Source organism: Pygoscelis adeliae, unplaced genomic scaffold (genome assembly GCF_000699105.1).
Source record: "Pygoscelis adeliae isolate BGI_AS28 unplaced genomic scaffold, ASM69910v1 Scaffold38, whole genome shotgun sequence".
Classification (NCBI taxonomy): domain Eukaryota; kingdom Metazoa; phylum Chordata; class Aves; order Sphenisciformes; family Spheniscidae; genus Pygoscelis; species Pygoscelis adeliae.
In genome coordinates this window covers 16,911,439-16,929,391 of record NW_008825614.1, presented here as the reverse complement: position 1 = coordinate 16,929,391, position 17,953 = coordinate 16,911,439, and the positions used below count along the sequence as shown (strand labels likewise).

At 40.5% G+C, this 17,953-nt stretch overlaps 1 protein-coding gene across 1 annotated transcript in view; it reads right to left on the bottom strand.

Moving 5' to 3' along the window:
• Positions 1-7,216, bottom strand: part of TXNRD1 (thioredoxin reductase 1) — a 29,427-nt gene extending 22,211 nt beyond the window's left edge. The window contains exons 1-4 of the mRNA XM_009332958.1: positions 7,089-7,216; positions 4,771-4,893; positions 1,276-1,348; positions 1,042-1,161 (exon numbers count right to left, since the gene is read on the bottom strand). Of these exons, the coding sequence (XP_009331233.1) occupies positions 1,042-1,161; positions 1,276-1,348; positions 4,771-4,857 (280 nt within the window). The 5' untranslated portion in view covers positions 4,858-4,893; positions 7,089-7,216. The remainder of the gene's footprint in view (positions 1-1,041; positions 1,162-1,275; positions 1,349-4,770; positions 4,894-7,088) is intronic.
• Positions 7,217-17,953: the final 10,737 nt, after the last annotated feature.

Below are 17,953 nucleotides of genomic sequence, written 5' to 3'. Positions count from 1 at the left end.
CAAGTCCTTTTCCGCCAGGCAGCTTTCCAGCCACTCTTCCCCAAGCCTGTAGCGCTGCATGGGGTTGTTGTGGCCCAAGTGCAGGACTCGGCACTTGGCCTTGTTGAATGTCATACAGTTGGCCTCGGCCCATTGATCCAGCCTGTCCAGATCCTTCTGTAGAGCCTTCCTACCCTCGAGCAGATCAGCACTCCTGCCCAACTTGGTGTTGTCTGCAAACTTACTGAGGGTGCACTCGATCTCCTCATCCAGATCACTGATAAAGATATTGAACAAGACTGGCCCCAATACTGAGCCCCCGAGGAACACCACTTGTGACCAGCCGCCAACTGGATTTAACTCCATTCACCACAACTCTTTGGGCCTGGCCATCCAGCCAGTTTTTTACCCAGCGAAGAGTATGCCCGTCCAAGCCATGAGCAGCCAGCTTCTCCAGCAGAATGCAGTGTGAAACGTGTCAAAGGCTTTACTAAACTCTAGGTAGACCACATCCACAGCCTTTCCCTCATCCACTAAGCGGGTCACCGTGTCATAGAAGGATGCATCTTTGAGAGGTGCCTCTGCATGTTCCCCACTACAGGATTACACCCTAAATAAATCCCAATCCTATAACCACGCACATTAGAGCTCATATAAAGTAAAATTCATCTTCCTATGTAGTAGTGACAGAGACCGAGGGAAAGGAAATCCTTGCCTGCAATTATGAGGAAGTTTGTAACAGGGGACATTCTGGGGTATTCCCCTAGACGTTGTGTTACATTCAGAAATGGAGTAGTACCTTATTGCTTTTATTCACACAGCAATCTTATCAAATACTAACATGATCAGAAGCTATTAATAAACAGATCAAACGCTGCAAGGCAAAAAGCCCCATGGCTGTAGACTTGAAAAGCACTTAAGTTTATGTGTAATCTCTCTGAAGTTGCCCCACACTGTTAAAGCCAGCACATGCTTAAGTGCAACAAGCACTTGATTGTGAAAAGAACCTCTGGATTTTCAGCACAAATGACAAAACAGCAAAAAAAAGTTCTCCTCCTTTACCTTCTTCTGTAAACTGCCATCCAAATTTGCGTGAATCTTGCAAGGCTTGTCCCAGTAAAGCTGCCTGGTGCATCAACTTTTTAGGTATACAGCCCACGTTTACACATGTTCCTCCAAGACCTGAGAGAAAGGAACAGAATGTGTTTTTCACATCAGTGTGTCTGATCTCAAAGGAGAATCAGAGTCTCTGAGTAAAGCTCCTTTATAAAAGGTTTGCAATGAAGAGAAATTTACCCCACGAGTTTCCCAGAGGCGTAGGTGCGACAAAGTCCAGCACCATCACTTTCTTTCCATATTTGGCAGCCTCCTGCAAAACAAATTAAATAAGACACGTATCTAAATATTAGAGGTTAAATTTGGAGTAGATGATAACATCATGCATTGCTGAAAAGCTTTGTGACTTTTAATTAAGTAATAATGAATGATTTGCAAGGGAACAGCCAGACAGTCATTAATCTTCTGAATTAATCTGTGCACTCAGTAGGAAAAAAAGATAAAAGGAAAAAAATAGGCCTTCATCCTGCTACGCAACAGCACGGCACCAGCTGATACACAGAAGATTCTGGGAGTCAAACCTCCTCTTCTCTCCTCCATCCTGTCAGTTTGTTCGCACTATTTCCCAACATACCATTTACTTTTAACATATTTAACAAATTCTTCATTGATCCAGTTTTCCCTTCAAAGATGGTTTCTCAAACATTTATTTGAAACCACATCACACAATGACATAAGCAGTCACGTGGACAAGCATTACAACTGTGCTTATCCAACCTTTTTTCTTGTAGTAGAAGGGAACATTCGATTTTGAGTACAATCTGTAGTTGTCAGGATCAGCTCCTGTTCTTCAAGCTAGTCAGCCTGCGGCAAGTTGACTTTATTGTCAGGATGTGCAGATATCATGCAGACAAAAAAGTGATGGTTTATTTAATGATATTTCCCCTGAGAAGTTTCATTAGCAAATCTACAATCAATGTGTGTAAATGATACTGAGAACTGGAATTTCTATACTGATTCCGTTGTTCCCTTTGTGCTTCTTAAGAAAAAGGCAGAAATTGATGGCGATAACGGGTACCAAAGAAAAATACTGAAGTAAGCACTACATAGCTGGGAAACAACAACAGCCGATTCCCCCATGAGATGCAGCAAAACAACTTTGCAGTAAACACAACTGTGCTGCATCACGTGATGAGTTCTTAGACATGTAAGCTATGAAAATTATAGGCATAGGATACCCTAAGGCCTTGGGTTTGGTTTGGGAGGAGCTGCACAGCCTTCAGCATTATGTTACCAGTAATACTTGTTAATCCAAATAGTTAACAATCAGAATTTCAATTTTAAATGTACCTTACTTCATGCAAAATACAAATCATATTTCAAACAACGTAGGCTGTAGATACCTTTGGAAAATATTAATGTACTGGATTTCTGCTTCTGATAAAGGTCAAGGTTGGCCAAGAAGCTAATTTCTATCCATTAGTAGCACCTCTGAGAAAGTTCCTCAGAAAGGTGCTCAGGGACTGAGATGCATTATTAATGCTCCTTTATAATGGCAACTCTTATACACAGCTCAAAAGAGCTTTACTAGTGTTAGCTAACTAGAATGCATGGATTCCCAAGCTTACACTCAGCTATTCGCTCACATAATACAGCACAGCATTGCATTGCCACCTCAGTAGAGATCACAAACAGATATAAATACTTCTGCAGAGTGATATGCCCACAGACAAAACCTGCCCCGTAGGCTTTCAAACCTTACTGGGTTCAGCGTGGTGCTGCATGAACACAACAAGGTTGCTTAGGGCTGGAGCTGTTCTGCATGAACTGATAGTAGTGGCCTGGCGCTTCGGTCTGGGTCTGCGGTTGGGATGCACAGAGTCAGCTTGGCAGCGTTTGCACTCACCGTGGAGACATGCCTCCAAAATAACAAGCTCTGAGCACAATATAGAGAGGAAAAGGAAGACGTGCACGCCAAGCTGTATGTGTCATAGTGAAAAGCATGCATTTAATCAACCTAGTTAAACCGCTGCAAACCTGAGCGTAGATATCTGGAACGTGGTATGAGAGCTGTGTAGTTGGGGTTTTTTTTCCTTTTGTTTTGTTTTGCTTCTTAAAGCACTGTTTGTTAATTCACTAAAAAAAATTGAATAATCTAAGTGTAAGTCTGAAGTTTATACGTGTAAAACGTGAAACGTGTAATACGTTTCTCCTCAACTTCATGAAACTGATTTGAAATACACACATTACTACTGATAGTGATGTTGACTTTATTGATCCACCATCTTCTGCTCTACTCTACAATCACTTGAGAACACTAAGAAGCAATATACTTCATACGCTGAGTTGAAGGAATAAGGAAATTTATCTTCCTAGCTAAACACCTTTTCTGTCCCACAGCTGAAAAGTGATGCAATAAACATCACTGCTGTAGCTTCACAACCTAGCGTATGTATACAACAAAGCAGAGCAGTCTCCTTATGGAAATTTCAACAGATGGCTTTGTATTACTGCAAACTGTTTTTGCATTACTGCAAGCTCCCTTTTACTCGTTACTCTGTTCTGTCCTAAAACATCCCTATCCTCTGAAAACCAGTGTCTGCTTCTCTTAGCGGCTTCTCAGAATTTTTATAGATCTTATCTTATCTTCCATCCTATGCCATGACAATAGTGCCCCTATCGATAGGAAAGCAGTAAACTACCAAAATAGATTATGGACGTACGGCACATTACAATCCACCACTCAGCGCTGCACTCTTCCATTATAACAGAAGTTCTTCTAAGGGACCAAGGTTTAGTGTGAATCCAATGCTATGCTGAAATATCTTCTCCTCATTTTCTTTCACTCCTCAATGATCTCCTTCACTTCTCGAGAACAAAAGAAATGCTTCCTGTCTGGAGGAATAATCGAGCTCAAGGTCTTGAGCAACAAAATAGTTTTATTCCTAGGAATGCTCAATTCACTTCTAAATAGTTAATTCTACCACAGCGAGAAGAGGCAAAATGTGTCTAACTACTGATGAAAAGGAGAGTTACTGACATTAAATTTTGGCAAGTTTCAAATATTTGGGATAATGACAACTCTAAGAGCTGGTATATTCTGCACCACTGTGGATTATTTTAATTTATTCTAGATATGCTGCTAAAAACAATATCCTAACCAAAAGTCATAAATTATTTGGCTACAGGCAGGAACTACCAGACCCTAGAAATGAAGGGTGAGATCCCAACTCTACTTAAGTATAGGCAAAATCTCCATTTATGCAACTATATAAGCTCACAAATCACAAAATCTCCCCCATTGTCAAGAATTAAAACAACATACGCAACTATTTCTGAACAGATATTACTTTCAGATAAAACTAGAAACCTCCTGATGTTAATTTTGAATAGTTTTTAAAACTTTTTCAATCGTGAGTTGACTTTTAATTCAACTACTAATAAACACTGTTGAGATATCTACCTGCTGTTTTCCAACAGCATCATCTTCCACTAGTGGGGATACAGAGGAACCATCATTCTATTAAGAAGTATACAATGACATTTTTATGCTTATGTTCTGAAGAAGAAAAAGAAAATAATACTGTATAACTGGGGCTAACCTCAAAAGAAATCCCACTGATGAGGCAGAAATGTTATGCCCCTACAGTGTTAAAGATACCCAGATCCAAGATGTTGAGGATGTCACCCACCTACTTACAAGGAAAGTATAAATCTGTGTTTTCTCTCTCATACCTTGGCAGCTGCCAGGCCACCTGAGCCCCCACCAATGACAATGAGATCATAGTTGTAGGAATGCGGCACCAGCGTATGCCCGTTCATTTCCAGCAGTTTTTGTGGCTTGCCTTCCTTATGTGCCTGAACAGAGAAAAAGAAAAGGATTAGAGAACATTGAAACATTACCCATAGGGCTCAAAAATTAGTATTTTCAGCAGCAAATATTGTGATAAGGGAACATAAGTGCATCTGGATTTTCTGAGCTCTGCTTTTAATTAGCTTTTTAAATTTCATCTTCTTAATCCATCCTTGAATAGCTCAGTACCTATTAGAAACCGAACTATGAATTTTCTTGTTCGTTGGAGCCCTGGTTTCCTTGCAGAGCTTAGTTTTCCACATCAACGCCACTCCAGTGCCTCCTCATACTGTGTACTCTAGGATGAGACACATACCTGCTGACACAGGCATTCCATTAATTTTTTTTATTCTTTTCATCTGCCCTGGGCTCTCCTAGTTAGAGCTTTTCCCCTCCTCTTGCATATATTAGTAGGAAAATGCAACAACCATATACAACATTGTAATAATCTGCAATTACCAGCCTTACCAACTGAATGAACAGAACTGAACGAAGAAAACAATTTCTGAAAACTACATTTTTGCAACATGCCTGTGTTTTTGCTTTGGTTTAGCATTGTAACTAACTTTGGAGTCAAATGGATTAAGTGTGATCACTACAGTTTCACAAGAGATTCAGGGTTTTTGATGAGACGACTACTACCACAGAAAAACAACCCTGCAGTCCTAAAATGCATTTTGACAGCTGTATGCCACAAAGAACATTGCGTTGTCTTCATATACTCTTTCTAAAATGAGCCTTTGTACTTAATTTGTGAAGTTCCAATTTATCAGGGCTTCAGACCTTCAAGCCTTTGGAGCTGCTGGCAACAAGATCTGGAGTCAGTAAGCATCAGACTCCTCAGCTGATGTAAAATCAGTGAGTATTAATTAAAGTAATGATAAAACTTTTAAGACTAAAAAAGTAAATAAAAAACCCCATACTTAGTCACTTTACAAATCTGCTTGCTTTTATTCAAGTGTTTCTACCTGCCTAACTAGGCAGTTGCTTCAGTACTACCGGAATAGTCATGGTAAATGAAAGGAAAGAAAAAAAGCCAAAGAAATTTCCCCTCTCTTTTCATCTTAATTTCGTTTTGCATTAAGCAGCCCTTTGTGCTCAAACCATTCTACTGTCACCTTCCTCTGCGGTTAGACTATTCCCTCTCTGCAAGTATAACTGTGTCTGCCCTAGCAACTGCTGCCAGTGCAGCCATATCAGTGACAAAAATCCCCTATCCCTCCAGCAAATTACACAGCAATGCCAGCAGAAGTTCAGACTGTGCATCTGTCTGTAGCAAGTTACATCTCAGTAATCTTTCATAACCCTGGGTAGCATGTTAACAGTAGAAACAAAACCTAGAAAACACCCGTGGCTGTTGTGAAGACATCCAAAAATACCTTGTCTTCCTTCCTCTTCTCTTCCTACTCTGCCACCCCAATTTATAACCCTATCACTAAATCTAGTTTGCGCTTAGTTCCCCTTTTTTCTATTTTTGTAACACGGCCATTGGCCCCGTTCAAACTTCCTACTGCAATGAGAGTAAGTGTGAAAAAGGAGCATATATTGTATTATGGTATGCAGTTTCACTTTATTCGTATTTAGGGACATAAAACGGAGAAAGCGCGCCATTCTTTTCCAAAGCACACCTTCTTGTTTGCTCAGTGGCAACACGACGGTGTGAAGCTTAAGGGCAGACTCAGACAAACTCCCACACAGTCATCAGAGCCAACTACCAAGTACGGTATCTCTTTGATGCATCTAGAGTATAAAGAAACCACAATATCTACTCATGAAGTTTGTTTAGATCACTATTTACATCATGCTACTTTTTTTTTCTTTTAAGAAAAACAATTTATATTTTCACCTGTGGATTAAGAAACTTCAGCTTTTATTCCATCAATGGTTCAGTTCATCAGTTCTTTACAATCATTCTTCATGAAAACATATTAAAAATTTAGATCACACCAAGAAGATTATAACCTTTCCCTCTGAAACAATCTCCTAAAACCCTGCTCCAAAGCAGCCAGGATCTTGTCAAGCTCTGCTTCCCATTTACCAAGGGAACTTGTTCATGACTGTGAATTAGGACTGTGATCCCACCCAGAGAACAGACCTCCATTCTTCTTCCAAGAACTAAAATTTTTAAAAGAAAGCCTACATTCTTATAATTTTGCAATGTCAAAACTAAATTATAGAGTTAAAATATATCTCCCCCTACCTTTAAAGTTTTCTCATGATCTCCTATTTGCTTCTCCTGTACAAAACCAACTGGCTGTGAAGTTTCTGCTGTTACTTCGCACTGCCCTTCTTGCGGCTTCTGTGCTCCCTCTGTGAAATAAAGGATAAAATAACGTAGTGTCTGGAGAGACCTCCTTTATGAAGGCTGTGCTCCTCAAGTGAAATTGTCTGGGGGAGTGGCCTGGTGGCTTTGTCGCTTCCTCGTCAGTGGCATGCCTGTCTCAGGGGAGCATTTCCTAAGGCGGCCAATGAGTCATTTGCAACGTTAGGATGACTTGCTATATTTTTCTCTTTAATAAAAACCCATACGAGAGTTGGCTGGGATTTCAGTACTTTTTGCCAATCTAACAATATGCTTGGAACAAAGCAAGGAAATAAGATTTTCTGTGGCTAAGCCTGAAACTTCAGTCTTAAAGGAAAATGAGGATTTTTACCTTTCTTGCCCAGAAAGTGATTTTCTTATGCTGATGTGCTGTCATTTTTTTTAGTCTCGTACTTCTTAAACTGAACTAAAAGTTTTTATTTTTCTCCTGCAATTAGTTCCCTGGAAACTTCTTTCAGTTCAATTTGTTGATCTAATTGGTTTTTTGATGTAACTCTCACCCCCCTAATAATTTCTGCCATATGGTATTGCTCATACGATGAAATCCTCTAAATAAATGTATTCAAAAGTCAGGAAAAGATCTGTTTGCCCACTGCTCATAACTGATTTTATATATATATTGGAGATATAGAATAAGTAATAACAGAAATAATAATAGAAAAAGTTAAGCATATTAGTGGAAAGGAAAAAATTAACATCTTTACACATGGTGATACTTTATTTGATATGTCATGCAAAAAGAAAAGACAAGAAAATCTAATACTTGATTGGAATCCATTATCAGCTCTGCCTTCCTCCACATAACTCTGAGTTACGTTAAGCTTAATTCCCAATAAATGGGTCAGTACACATTTGTTTGTACTTAATCACATACATACTTTGCACTGCACAACCAGCATTTATCAGCAAACTCTGACACGTGCACATACTTAGACAAACAGCCATACTGAATGCGTATACATTTCTTGGACAATGAGCCCAAAAACCTGAAGAGCATTCACACACACACACGGACACAAATGCAAAAAGGCAGTCATTGAAAATTGGTCTGTAATCTTGTCTCGGTTTTCTTCTCTGACACTTGCTGATAAAATTCCTTTATCTGACAAAGGTATTGGGAAGAGTACTTTGCTGACGTTGGTAAAGGGGTTTAAAGATCAGAATCGTTATGTAATAGCTAATCACAATATTAGTGATGGATAACACTTGGCCTAGTCTCGTTTGGGGAAGGAATGCAGGAATTCATCTGCGTGTATACACACGCACCTGGGAAAAGCAAGAACACAGGTTTTGAACAGCGGTCACAATCTGCATGAAGGAGAAATTTTTCTTCAATATATTATCAAAGCTACAGTCCTGTGGGTACCTGAGACAACTAAAGCTTTATATTTTATTCCTGTAACAAGTTTGGACAACCTCAGGAATGTTCACATAAAACTCTATCTTCAATGAGATAAAAAAATCTAGTCATTAGACAACACAGGCATTTATATAAACATCTCTAATTATTGTCAGGTAGATCTGTGCTAGAGGTGCCTAGCTTTACCAATAGCCCCAAACCCCAAAGGCAATCATAACCTCTGGCAGAGACTTGAAAGAGTTTGTACGCAGGCTGCTGCTGCTAGGGGCCTCTCCCTTGTTGGTTCGGGCAACCTGCCACAGGCAGGATGACAAAGCAAAAAAGTGCTCTGTGCATCACGTGCTTGCTCTCCATAAAATTCCATCCATTAACAGCAATTACAATAACCCACAGTCCTGGTGAATCGGTACTTTCCAGAAATCAATCAGCGGGTACCTTTTTGCAGAGCGAGACTGCTCAGGAGAACCTGGACCACAGAGCCGCTCTGGATAATCCTCAGAGACGTAGCAGTGAGGACAACCTTCTTTGCCCATAAGCATCAGCATTACTTCAGCAAGTCTGTAGCAACTCACAGCCATTGCAGGAAGATCCAGTGAGGCTCTTACCCCGCGCTACCACTGTCCTTGGTTTTTGTTAGTCCCAATCTAGAAGACAGTGGCTGTTGAGTGCTACCTCCCCTACGACCTGCCAAGTGCTCCTTCACATGGGATGAACCAGTCTAACAATCATTACTATCAAAAGGGAACAAGCCTACTCTCTTCCACCACACTGTTTTTTCCTTCTTCTTGCTGACAAAATATCCTGTCTGTGTACTTGGCACCAGCTCTGGCAGCCAACAGACCCTTACATGAGCTAAATCAACTCACTAACCTAGATGAAAACTAGCACAGGAGAAGAAAAGACGAGGACAGTTTCCCAGCAGCCTAACAAGTTCAGCCAGCTCAGGGAAGGATCCTATGAGCACCGCAGCCAGTGCCAGGCAGAAGGCATATCCATGAAGACCAGGGTGAAGGAAGACAAGGCAGCAACATTCTTCTCCCTGGTGGCAGCAAAACTGCCAGATTTTCTCAGCAAAAAAACACCTTTTTAGCATTTACCTGAATCTATTTCTGAAGCAGACTACACTACGCCTTACTGCCACTTCTTGAGCAGAGCAAAAAAACCCAAAAACCAAACAGTGAAACAACTATGGTGTTTTAAATCCATATCCTTCCTTATTGGGAGTGAGCTTCTTCATGAACCAAAGTCCTCCCTGGTACTGAGGCCTCTGAACTTTTGACTGTCGGTTGTGTAACTTCTGGCTGGGCTGAAAGAAGGCACGATTGGTTTCAGAAGGCCTTGACCGGGCAGGAACGTCACCAGACCAACACAACAGCCCGGACCAGCTTTGTGAGCAGAACTGCTCCAGAATAAGAACTGCCTTACTCTGCAAAAGTGTCCACCCAGGGATCCAACGGGCTGCCAAGGCAGGACGTGGGGACCCACGGAAAGCACCTGCCCTTCAACTACTTGCCATCAAGGTCTCTAAGTGGCACTTCAAGGCAAAGGTCTTTGCTGATTTACCTAGATTTTCTGTATCACACTGCAGGACGTTATCAACAACAACAAATGTCACATTTTTGACAAACAATGTAATTAAAAAATAGCTGTCTCAAAGAGTTCGGAAGATGCCTCTAATTTTGTAATGCTTATGAACAATCATGTGACTTGCTTTACAGACTTATCTTCAGGCACCTGAGAAGTAAAGGCTATTTCATGTGATGATAAACGATTACCTTACACTCAAGTTAGCTTTTTAGGTGGAGAAAGTTTCAGCTCTTCCCTCTCCCATTTTTGCTCATTTCTGTCCTTTCAACACAGGTCACTACCTCCTCCGTTGCGTAAACTCAAACATTTGGAAGTGATGGTAACAGAGCCATTATATCATCCAGATTACGACAAGAGAAAAAACCCAAGCCTTTAAAATACACGCCTCCAGCCTGGAACATATCACAGATCCACGCTGAGAGGCTGCCTTGCTATCAGCTGAACTGACAAAACTGCGAAGGAATGGAAACCTGGGGCAGGATGCAGAGAAGGAGGAGAACCTCTTAAACTGCCTTTGCCCCTAGAGGAATCACAATGCACCTGCATGCACATTCCCAGAGCGCCAGGATCAGTGAGTGGGAAAGTAAAAATAAATACTTAGGAACTGTACTTTGATGCGTGGATATAAGTTAGACCTTCAACCTACCTCATACACTTTATTTTTTACTGTGACAGAGACACCATGCAGCCTTATGGCTAATCAAGAGAAGCCACACAGCTGGCTATAGTAGATGTGTCAGGGCTTGCTTAGGTAAGGGCTGCGTGAGCTGTGTTCTAGTGATCCTGGCCAAGAACCACTGGTACCTTTGACAGGATAAACTACCACAGCCCTGTGGCTATTCTCTTTCTTTCCAAGTGCTGATTCAGCACTTGGCTGCCCTGTCAGAAGAAGTATAAAGATAGCTTAGAGATACATTTGCCTCCCCACTTGAACTCTGCCAAAGTCTGAACCCATAACAAGTCACTAATGTTAAGACAGGCCAACCCGACATTACCTACACACAGAGAGTTCAATGCTCACTGACAAGCACTGTTAATCAAGAGAGAACCACTGATGCCCCATGAATGCTACTTCTGAAGGCTTGTATATGTGAGCCTTGAATCCTGCTGTCTACACACAGGACCAAGATATATGTTACACCCAATTAGAAGTTCCTCAAGCCTTCTCTCTGAAATTAGCTACTTGTCCTCAACTATGTGTAAAGCACCATGTGCGATCACTGCATGAAAATTATACAGCTAGAGTAAAATCTTTACTTTCCCTCCTAAGTGTCAAATATTAAGAAAACAAAACTCAGAAGGTGAAAAAAACCTACCTCGGAGCATCTGTTGCACCTGCTTATATAAGCAGAAGCTTGCAACAGTTGTATATACTCCTTATAGCTTGTAATTTCAGCCTGCAAGGAAAAAGTTCCATGGTGAGTGGTACAAACAAAACCACTTCACCAATACCACAAAAACATGCAACTTTCCCAGGGCTAAAGGCTGGTTTTTTTCCTCAAAGAATCTCACTGTCTGCATATGTAAGCACTGAGGAAGGAGAAGTTCAGAAAGACTGAGCTATGCACTCAGTCCTTGAGAGTCCTTGTTCACTTATCACTGCACCTTGTTTGGTGCAGTTCAAGTGAAAAACAAAGAACTTCTGGGCATTTGAATAGCTCCTTCACCTGCAAAGTGCATAAACATTAACAGAGGAGACTGAACAGTGAAATCACTTTCATCCTTTTCTCCCTGGATCACAGGTCTGTTTTCTTATCTGCTGGCTTCCCACGCATGCAGTCTTCACGTAGCACAAAGAAAGCACCTTATGCATAAGCCCAGAAAACAGCCTTGATTTCTGGTTCTGCCAGTGACTTGCTTGACATATTGCTGAAATGTCCAAAAGGCGTTTAAGTGTTTGAAATGATTGTGATAGGAAGCATCCCACCAGAAAGTAGATACACAGGTTGTCTTGGCTTTATGCTCTCTCTCTGTCTGACCAAGAAGCCCTTAAAACCATTGGTGAGAGTTACTTCATTAAGTTAATTGTGTTTTTCTTAGCAATCCCTGACTATTGATATAAACGAGAGCTGATCCAAACCAGCCCTGACTTCACTAAGAGACTGGTTGTGTGATCTGGCTCACTGATGTCCTTTTCTACACTCATTTCCCTAAGTCTACCAAATTCACGAACAAATGTGAACAGGGTGTTTCAGACAAAGTTTGCTTCTGACTCACTCTCAAATTCAAAAACCACCAAGCTTCAAGACTGACAAGTAAAAGAGTAAAGTGCGGTTTCCTAAGAAATCGGAAGTTTTCCAAACTATGTTATTGCTTATATTTATTCAGTGTGTTGCTGCGAAGTGCTTTAGTTTTCATTGTATTCTTGTTAATCCGCTTTTCATATCTAAGAGCTTAAGAATTCTTCCATTTAAATAAAGCATAGCTTGAATGGGATCGACATCAAGACATAATGTGGAATAACTTAACTTTGCTCTTAGTTGAAGCAGGGTACCTGAACAGAAACTGGGGGGCTTTACTTTGGCACAGATTTCTGTTAACAGAGTCCTGGACTCTAATCCGTAGTGTTACTCCACATTACTCCTATCTCCTTCATGAAAACATAAATTCTTTTTTACCACAATTATTTGAGTATAAAAGGCATTTAAAAGCATTTTCATAAGTGGCAAAACACGTAGATACAAATTTTCTTCTGGGAACTTTTCAACCTAAGTGTTAAGTTCTCTAAGCCAGAGGAGAAAAAAACCTCATCATTCTCAGGAAATCAAACGCAATTAACGTATGAAAAAGGCAGAAAATGACAGAAAGCTTTGCTGTTTTCTCAAAGGACAATAAAAATCTACTGAGAACTTTTAATCTAACCTCTATATAGTAGGGCAGGAATTACAACACCAAGACAAGCCAAAGAAGAAATGCTGACAGAGGAATGACGAATACCAGATGAAAGGAAAGACAAACTTTCGAGTGATGTCTATCTGAGGGCCTGATTCAAAGCTCTCTGTACCCAGTGGAAGAGCTCCCACTCAAATGAAGGCCTTAAGTGACAAAATTCACCCCTTTCAGCTCAATTTTCTAATGAACATCTGGGGACTGACTCAGCAACATCCTCCAATCTGCTCTTCACTCAAGATGGGTCAGCACTGTGTTCTGAGAGCTGCAATCCTAGAAGAATGAGAAGAGTTCATAACATAGGGCAAGAAGCTTGTCCTGGTTTCGGCAACCACGACAAAGCTCAACACTAAAATACCTCCTTCTCAGCCTCTACAGAACCAGACACTCAAGCTCACAATCTGTCGCACCCTGATAGTCTGCAAAAGGGGTTCTGAAACTGGCCTCAGTTCCTAGTTCCTAGCAAAAGAAGTAATTCCTACTTGCAGGCATTTGTTTTCCTTTTGCTTTTCTATCCATGCAGCTACCATGGAAGTCCAACCATAATACGAAAAAGTATTTTACTCTACTGATTTGAACAGGGACATCATTGTACTCCTTGGCTTGTTAATCAAAAGTCCTACAAGACATGTTTCTGCCATAATAATTATGGAACTTGAAACCCCACTCCAACAAGACCCAGGCTTTCTTGCAGACTTTCCTAGGAGTGTTCTCACCACCAAAGTCCTTAGCAGTATCTGACAATTGGTACTTGCTCTAGAAAGTCTTCAGCCTTTGCTCGTCTTACGTAATTGTTTACAGTAAACCATACAGGAATTAGCCAGGTTGCTCTAATTAGCACTAATAGGGATGTTTTCTGTGAGCATAATATCACATGCTGACCCCAAATATTTCTAGAACATCTACAATACAAACTCTACTGGCTTAAACAGAACAAGCTGTATAAATTAAGCAAAGGTAAACCAGATTATCCCTTCCTCAGTAAAAAGGCAGGTAATGCTAAATTAATTAGGTATCTTTGACCACTTCCATCTTCCATTTTATTTCATTGTGAACTAAATTAACTAGGTTATGAAAAACTTAATATAAAGCTTCTCCGCCTCTGGAACCGTAGTAAAAGCTGTAACATCTCATATAAAGATTTATATGCAATCTTTATGGAAACATCATCTTACAATACTGGTAGTTTTAACATGGATTTTTGTCTATTCCCTTCAAAAGTCACTGCTGCTTTTGGATTTACCCGTATTAGTATAATGCTTTGTCTAATCCAAACCAAAACAAAGGAAGCTGATTTCTGGTATGACTACCTGTAGGTCTGTCATGCTCATAGTGCCATCCATACTGGCTCACCTTTCATTTGGGATGACCTGAAAAAGCTGAGCTTCCTGATTTTTTTCTTGAAATTCCTGCGGCCAACACAAACCTGTGGCTCCCACAAACTGTGATTAATACTCTCATGCTACTTTTTTTTTCCTGGTCAGTAAATAAACAACTGTCTGACAAGAGGAGGAAGTATCACCAGCCACACTTGAACAAGTGTGGCACCTGAGGCACAGAGGTGAAACAGTACTCAGCAGGGCTGGAACAGGATCTCCTGGTGCTGGTGCCATTCATTAGTCCCTACCACCATCGGCCATGCCTTTATTGTCTCTACCACAACTGAAGCCATTTATTCATTCCCACATGTCTCTTTGTAATCAGGGTTGCATTTGAGTCACAGAGAACATAAAAAACAGGTGGAAAACAGCTCACACACAATCAGTTTTTTTGTCAAACAATCCAGTATTAAAAGTGAACACGGTTAAAGGAAAACAAGCTTTTTGCAGGCGATCTCTCAGAATGGGCATGAAGTTTAAGGCAGGTACTGCACCATGGAAAGTAGGCGTGTAACCACTTATTTTAGTCCGGAGTAATCCAAGTTTCTTATCTTTGAAAAACAAAAGGATTTGGGAGGAACAATCTAATCCTGCTTGTAGCAGCCCAGCAAACAATGACATAGCATTTCTAGGAGGTGAGGGAAGCAGGATAACCTAACAGGTCATTGCCCTCCAAACTATCCTGCCACCTAAGTGATACAACAAACCAATCTGATGCATACAGGTTCTGACAAAGGTCTAGCTGGAAACGGTTGTGAAAGATGGGTGGAAAACAGTAAACACGTTATGCTTTTGTGAGCTAGAATTGGAGACGTGCTTGCTTTGTGTCAGGCTGTCCAAACAGTGGAGGAGTTAAGGGAGTTAAGAGCTTCCTTCCACCATACTGGGGATGCAACGCCAGGACACAGGCGAGGTGACCGTGCCAAACAACACTTTCTTCTCCAAGCAGCTGACTCAACAAGTAAAACAGGCAAGTTTGCTAGAATAGAAGATGAAATGAGATGATATCTCAGCTCACTACATAAAACCAGTTCATTAGCAGATTCTTAAGAAAAGCTTAGGACTAGACTAGACTAAGCTACTATTATTTTCTGTGGAAACAGAAGTATTGGCATACTTTACTTACTTCCGCCCTTTGCATTTTTATCTTTTATGCAAATAAAAGTGCTGGGTCAGATAGCGTTGTAACAGCCAAAAATTACAGGGGGGCTCGCACAGTTCCAGAGGGTTTGCCATAGATGAGTCCGACTACATAGTCGTCAGTGCAAGGCACAGACAGCACATATAGGAAAGGCAATATGCTAAGGAAAGCAACAGCTGTGACCTTTTTGCAAGAAAAATAGAAGGTATACCAAGCTGAAGAGGAGGAAAAAGAGATGGTATCAGATCTAGCTTGGCAAGTCAGAGGATGGCTCTGTGAGGAAGACTTACAATGTGATGCCACATTCAAAAAAGGAAGTTACTGAAAAGTATGAACAAGCAAAAACCTGAACAGCACTGAAAAAGAATTTCACAGGAAATACACGAGTCAAGATGCTACAGACTAGAAGGCAGCTGCATTACAACAGGCAGATACCAAAACCAGATACCAAAAACAGAGGAGGCACCAAAGATAAAACTTTCTCAGGAGATAGCAGTGGTGAAGTGCGCTCACTTTACACCACCAGAAAAAGGAGCGTAAGTTACCAGTTCAGCATACTGAATAAGCCAAAGTGCACGATTTTATCTGGTATTTGTTTTGCTTTCTGCAAGCACAACCAAAAAGATAGCAATACACCCTATCAAAGGATGTCCAAGATGGGCTTAATGGAGGAACAACCTTCAGACAGGAACAAGCGGTGAGTTTTATTTCCATGGAAGTCTTGAAAATAGAGAAACCGTAACAGTGGACTGGAAAAAAGGGGACCAGTACCATGCATTTTAAGGGCCAGGCACTGTTCCTGTTCACAGCAGAAATCAAGGGGTTGGCATAACTGTAAACAAGGGTAGAGGAAGAACTTGGGCAACCATGACACCACCTCCAGGAGTCAAGTCCACTCCACTCTTCTCCACAAAGAGTGCTATGACACATCTGTTATTGTTGCACCCGAGCAGTTCACATGTAAATTATATGGTCAAAACATTTGCAGGAAATACTGCGAAAATAAAAGTATTTGGGGCCTCATTACTCACACACTCACCAGATGTAAATGTCAACACAACTTAATCACCATCAGTGTTTGTACTCCAGCACAGAACTAGGACCACCAAAGTGGATCCCCTGTTATTCTGTCTCACGGTTATGCTGCATTCAGAGGCTCTTGTATTAGCACTAAAAATGAGGAGCAATTATTTTAACAATACTTTGTTAATTCACTTTGTTGAATCCAACCCAAATTTCATTCCAAGTCGATTGCAGCTGTCCAGGTCCACCAGTGGGCGTGTGCCACGGCCCGAGTGCCCAGTCCTGAAAGGAGCTGAGCAACTTCAACTTACATGAAAGTCAAACTGAACTGAAAACACAGCTGCTCATAAAATTCATCTAGCAAGAGGATCTGGGGGAAAAAAAGCAGCACTTGAGGTGATACCACGGTAGAGTCCCCCAGAAACAAACAATATGTTTTATAAAGCAAAAGCTGCAACCCAGGCTTAGTGTAGGTTTAGCCCCTTACTGTATAGCTTTGATTTTCTTCATTAATCCTTTTTGCAGTAAAACGCATGTTTATAATACAGAAAACTAAAGTAGTGCGGAGATAAATTAACAAGAAGTCAGGAAAAGCATTATCTTCTGAGTTATTTCCAATTTTCATACCATTACACCCACAAAATGTCATAAATACTGCATATGCAAAATGCAATTGGTAAAGTAAACTGAATGCTATTTGAAGATTGTAGGATAACCTTTTTGAAAGCACAAGCTAAGGACAAGAGAATGTCTTAATAGCTACGTTATGCAAAATATATATAAGCACTTAATCTTAACATTTTTACTTTTTCCTGTGTTAGTCATCATTTTCCTTGCCAGTTTTGTTCATTACCAGCTTGCTACTGTTTGCTTTTTTAAACATCCTTTTCGATCTTACAGTGAATTAATAACTCTGAATTTATTATTCCCATTGACAAAATGATGGAAGGGTGGGAACAGATCCAGAGAGTAATTAAGAAATTCTTGCAGCTAGGAACGGCCCAATTTCTTCCTCCTACTACGCACAGAAGTTTAAATATGCCTTGTCCAAAAGATGTATGTAGATATAAAAAAAAAAAAACCCACTGCCTGGCATGACTAACTACAGAAAGGGGTTAATTTAAAATGGTTCATGTTTTACAGTCAGTTAAACAATGAGTAATTAGCTTATTTGAATTATGTTTACGTTTTTAAGTAAATTATGTGTATCTATTTGTATTTCTGCAATTATTTGGTTTTAATCTTCTATTTAACCTCTTCAACAGCACCCACAACTCTCCTCATCTCTTGTCCTTGATGGATATTAAAAAATTTGACATTTTTGTTCCTTCGGGAAATGGACGTTGGGTTTGAGATAATAATC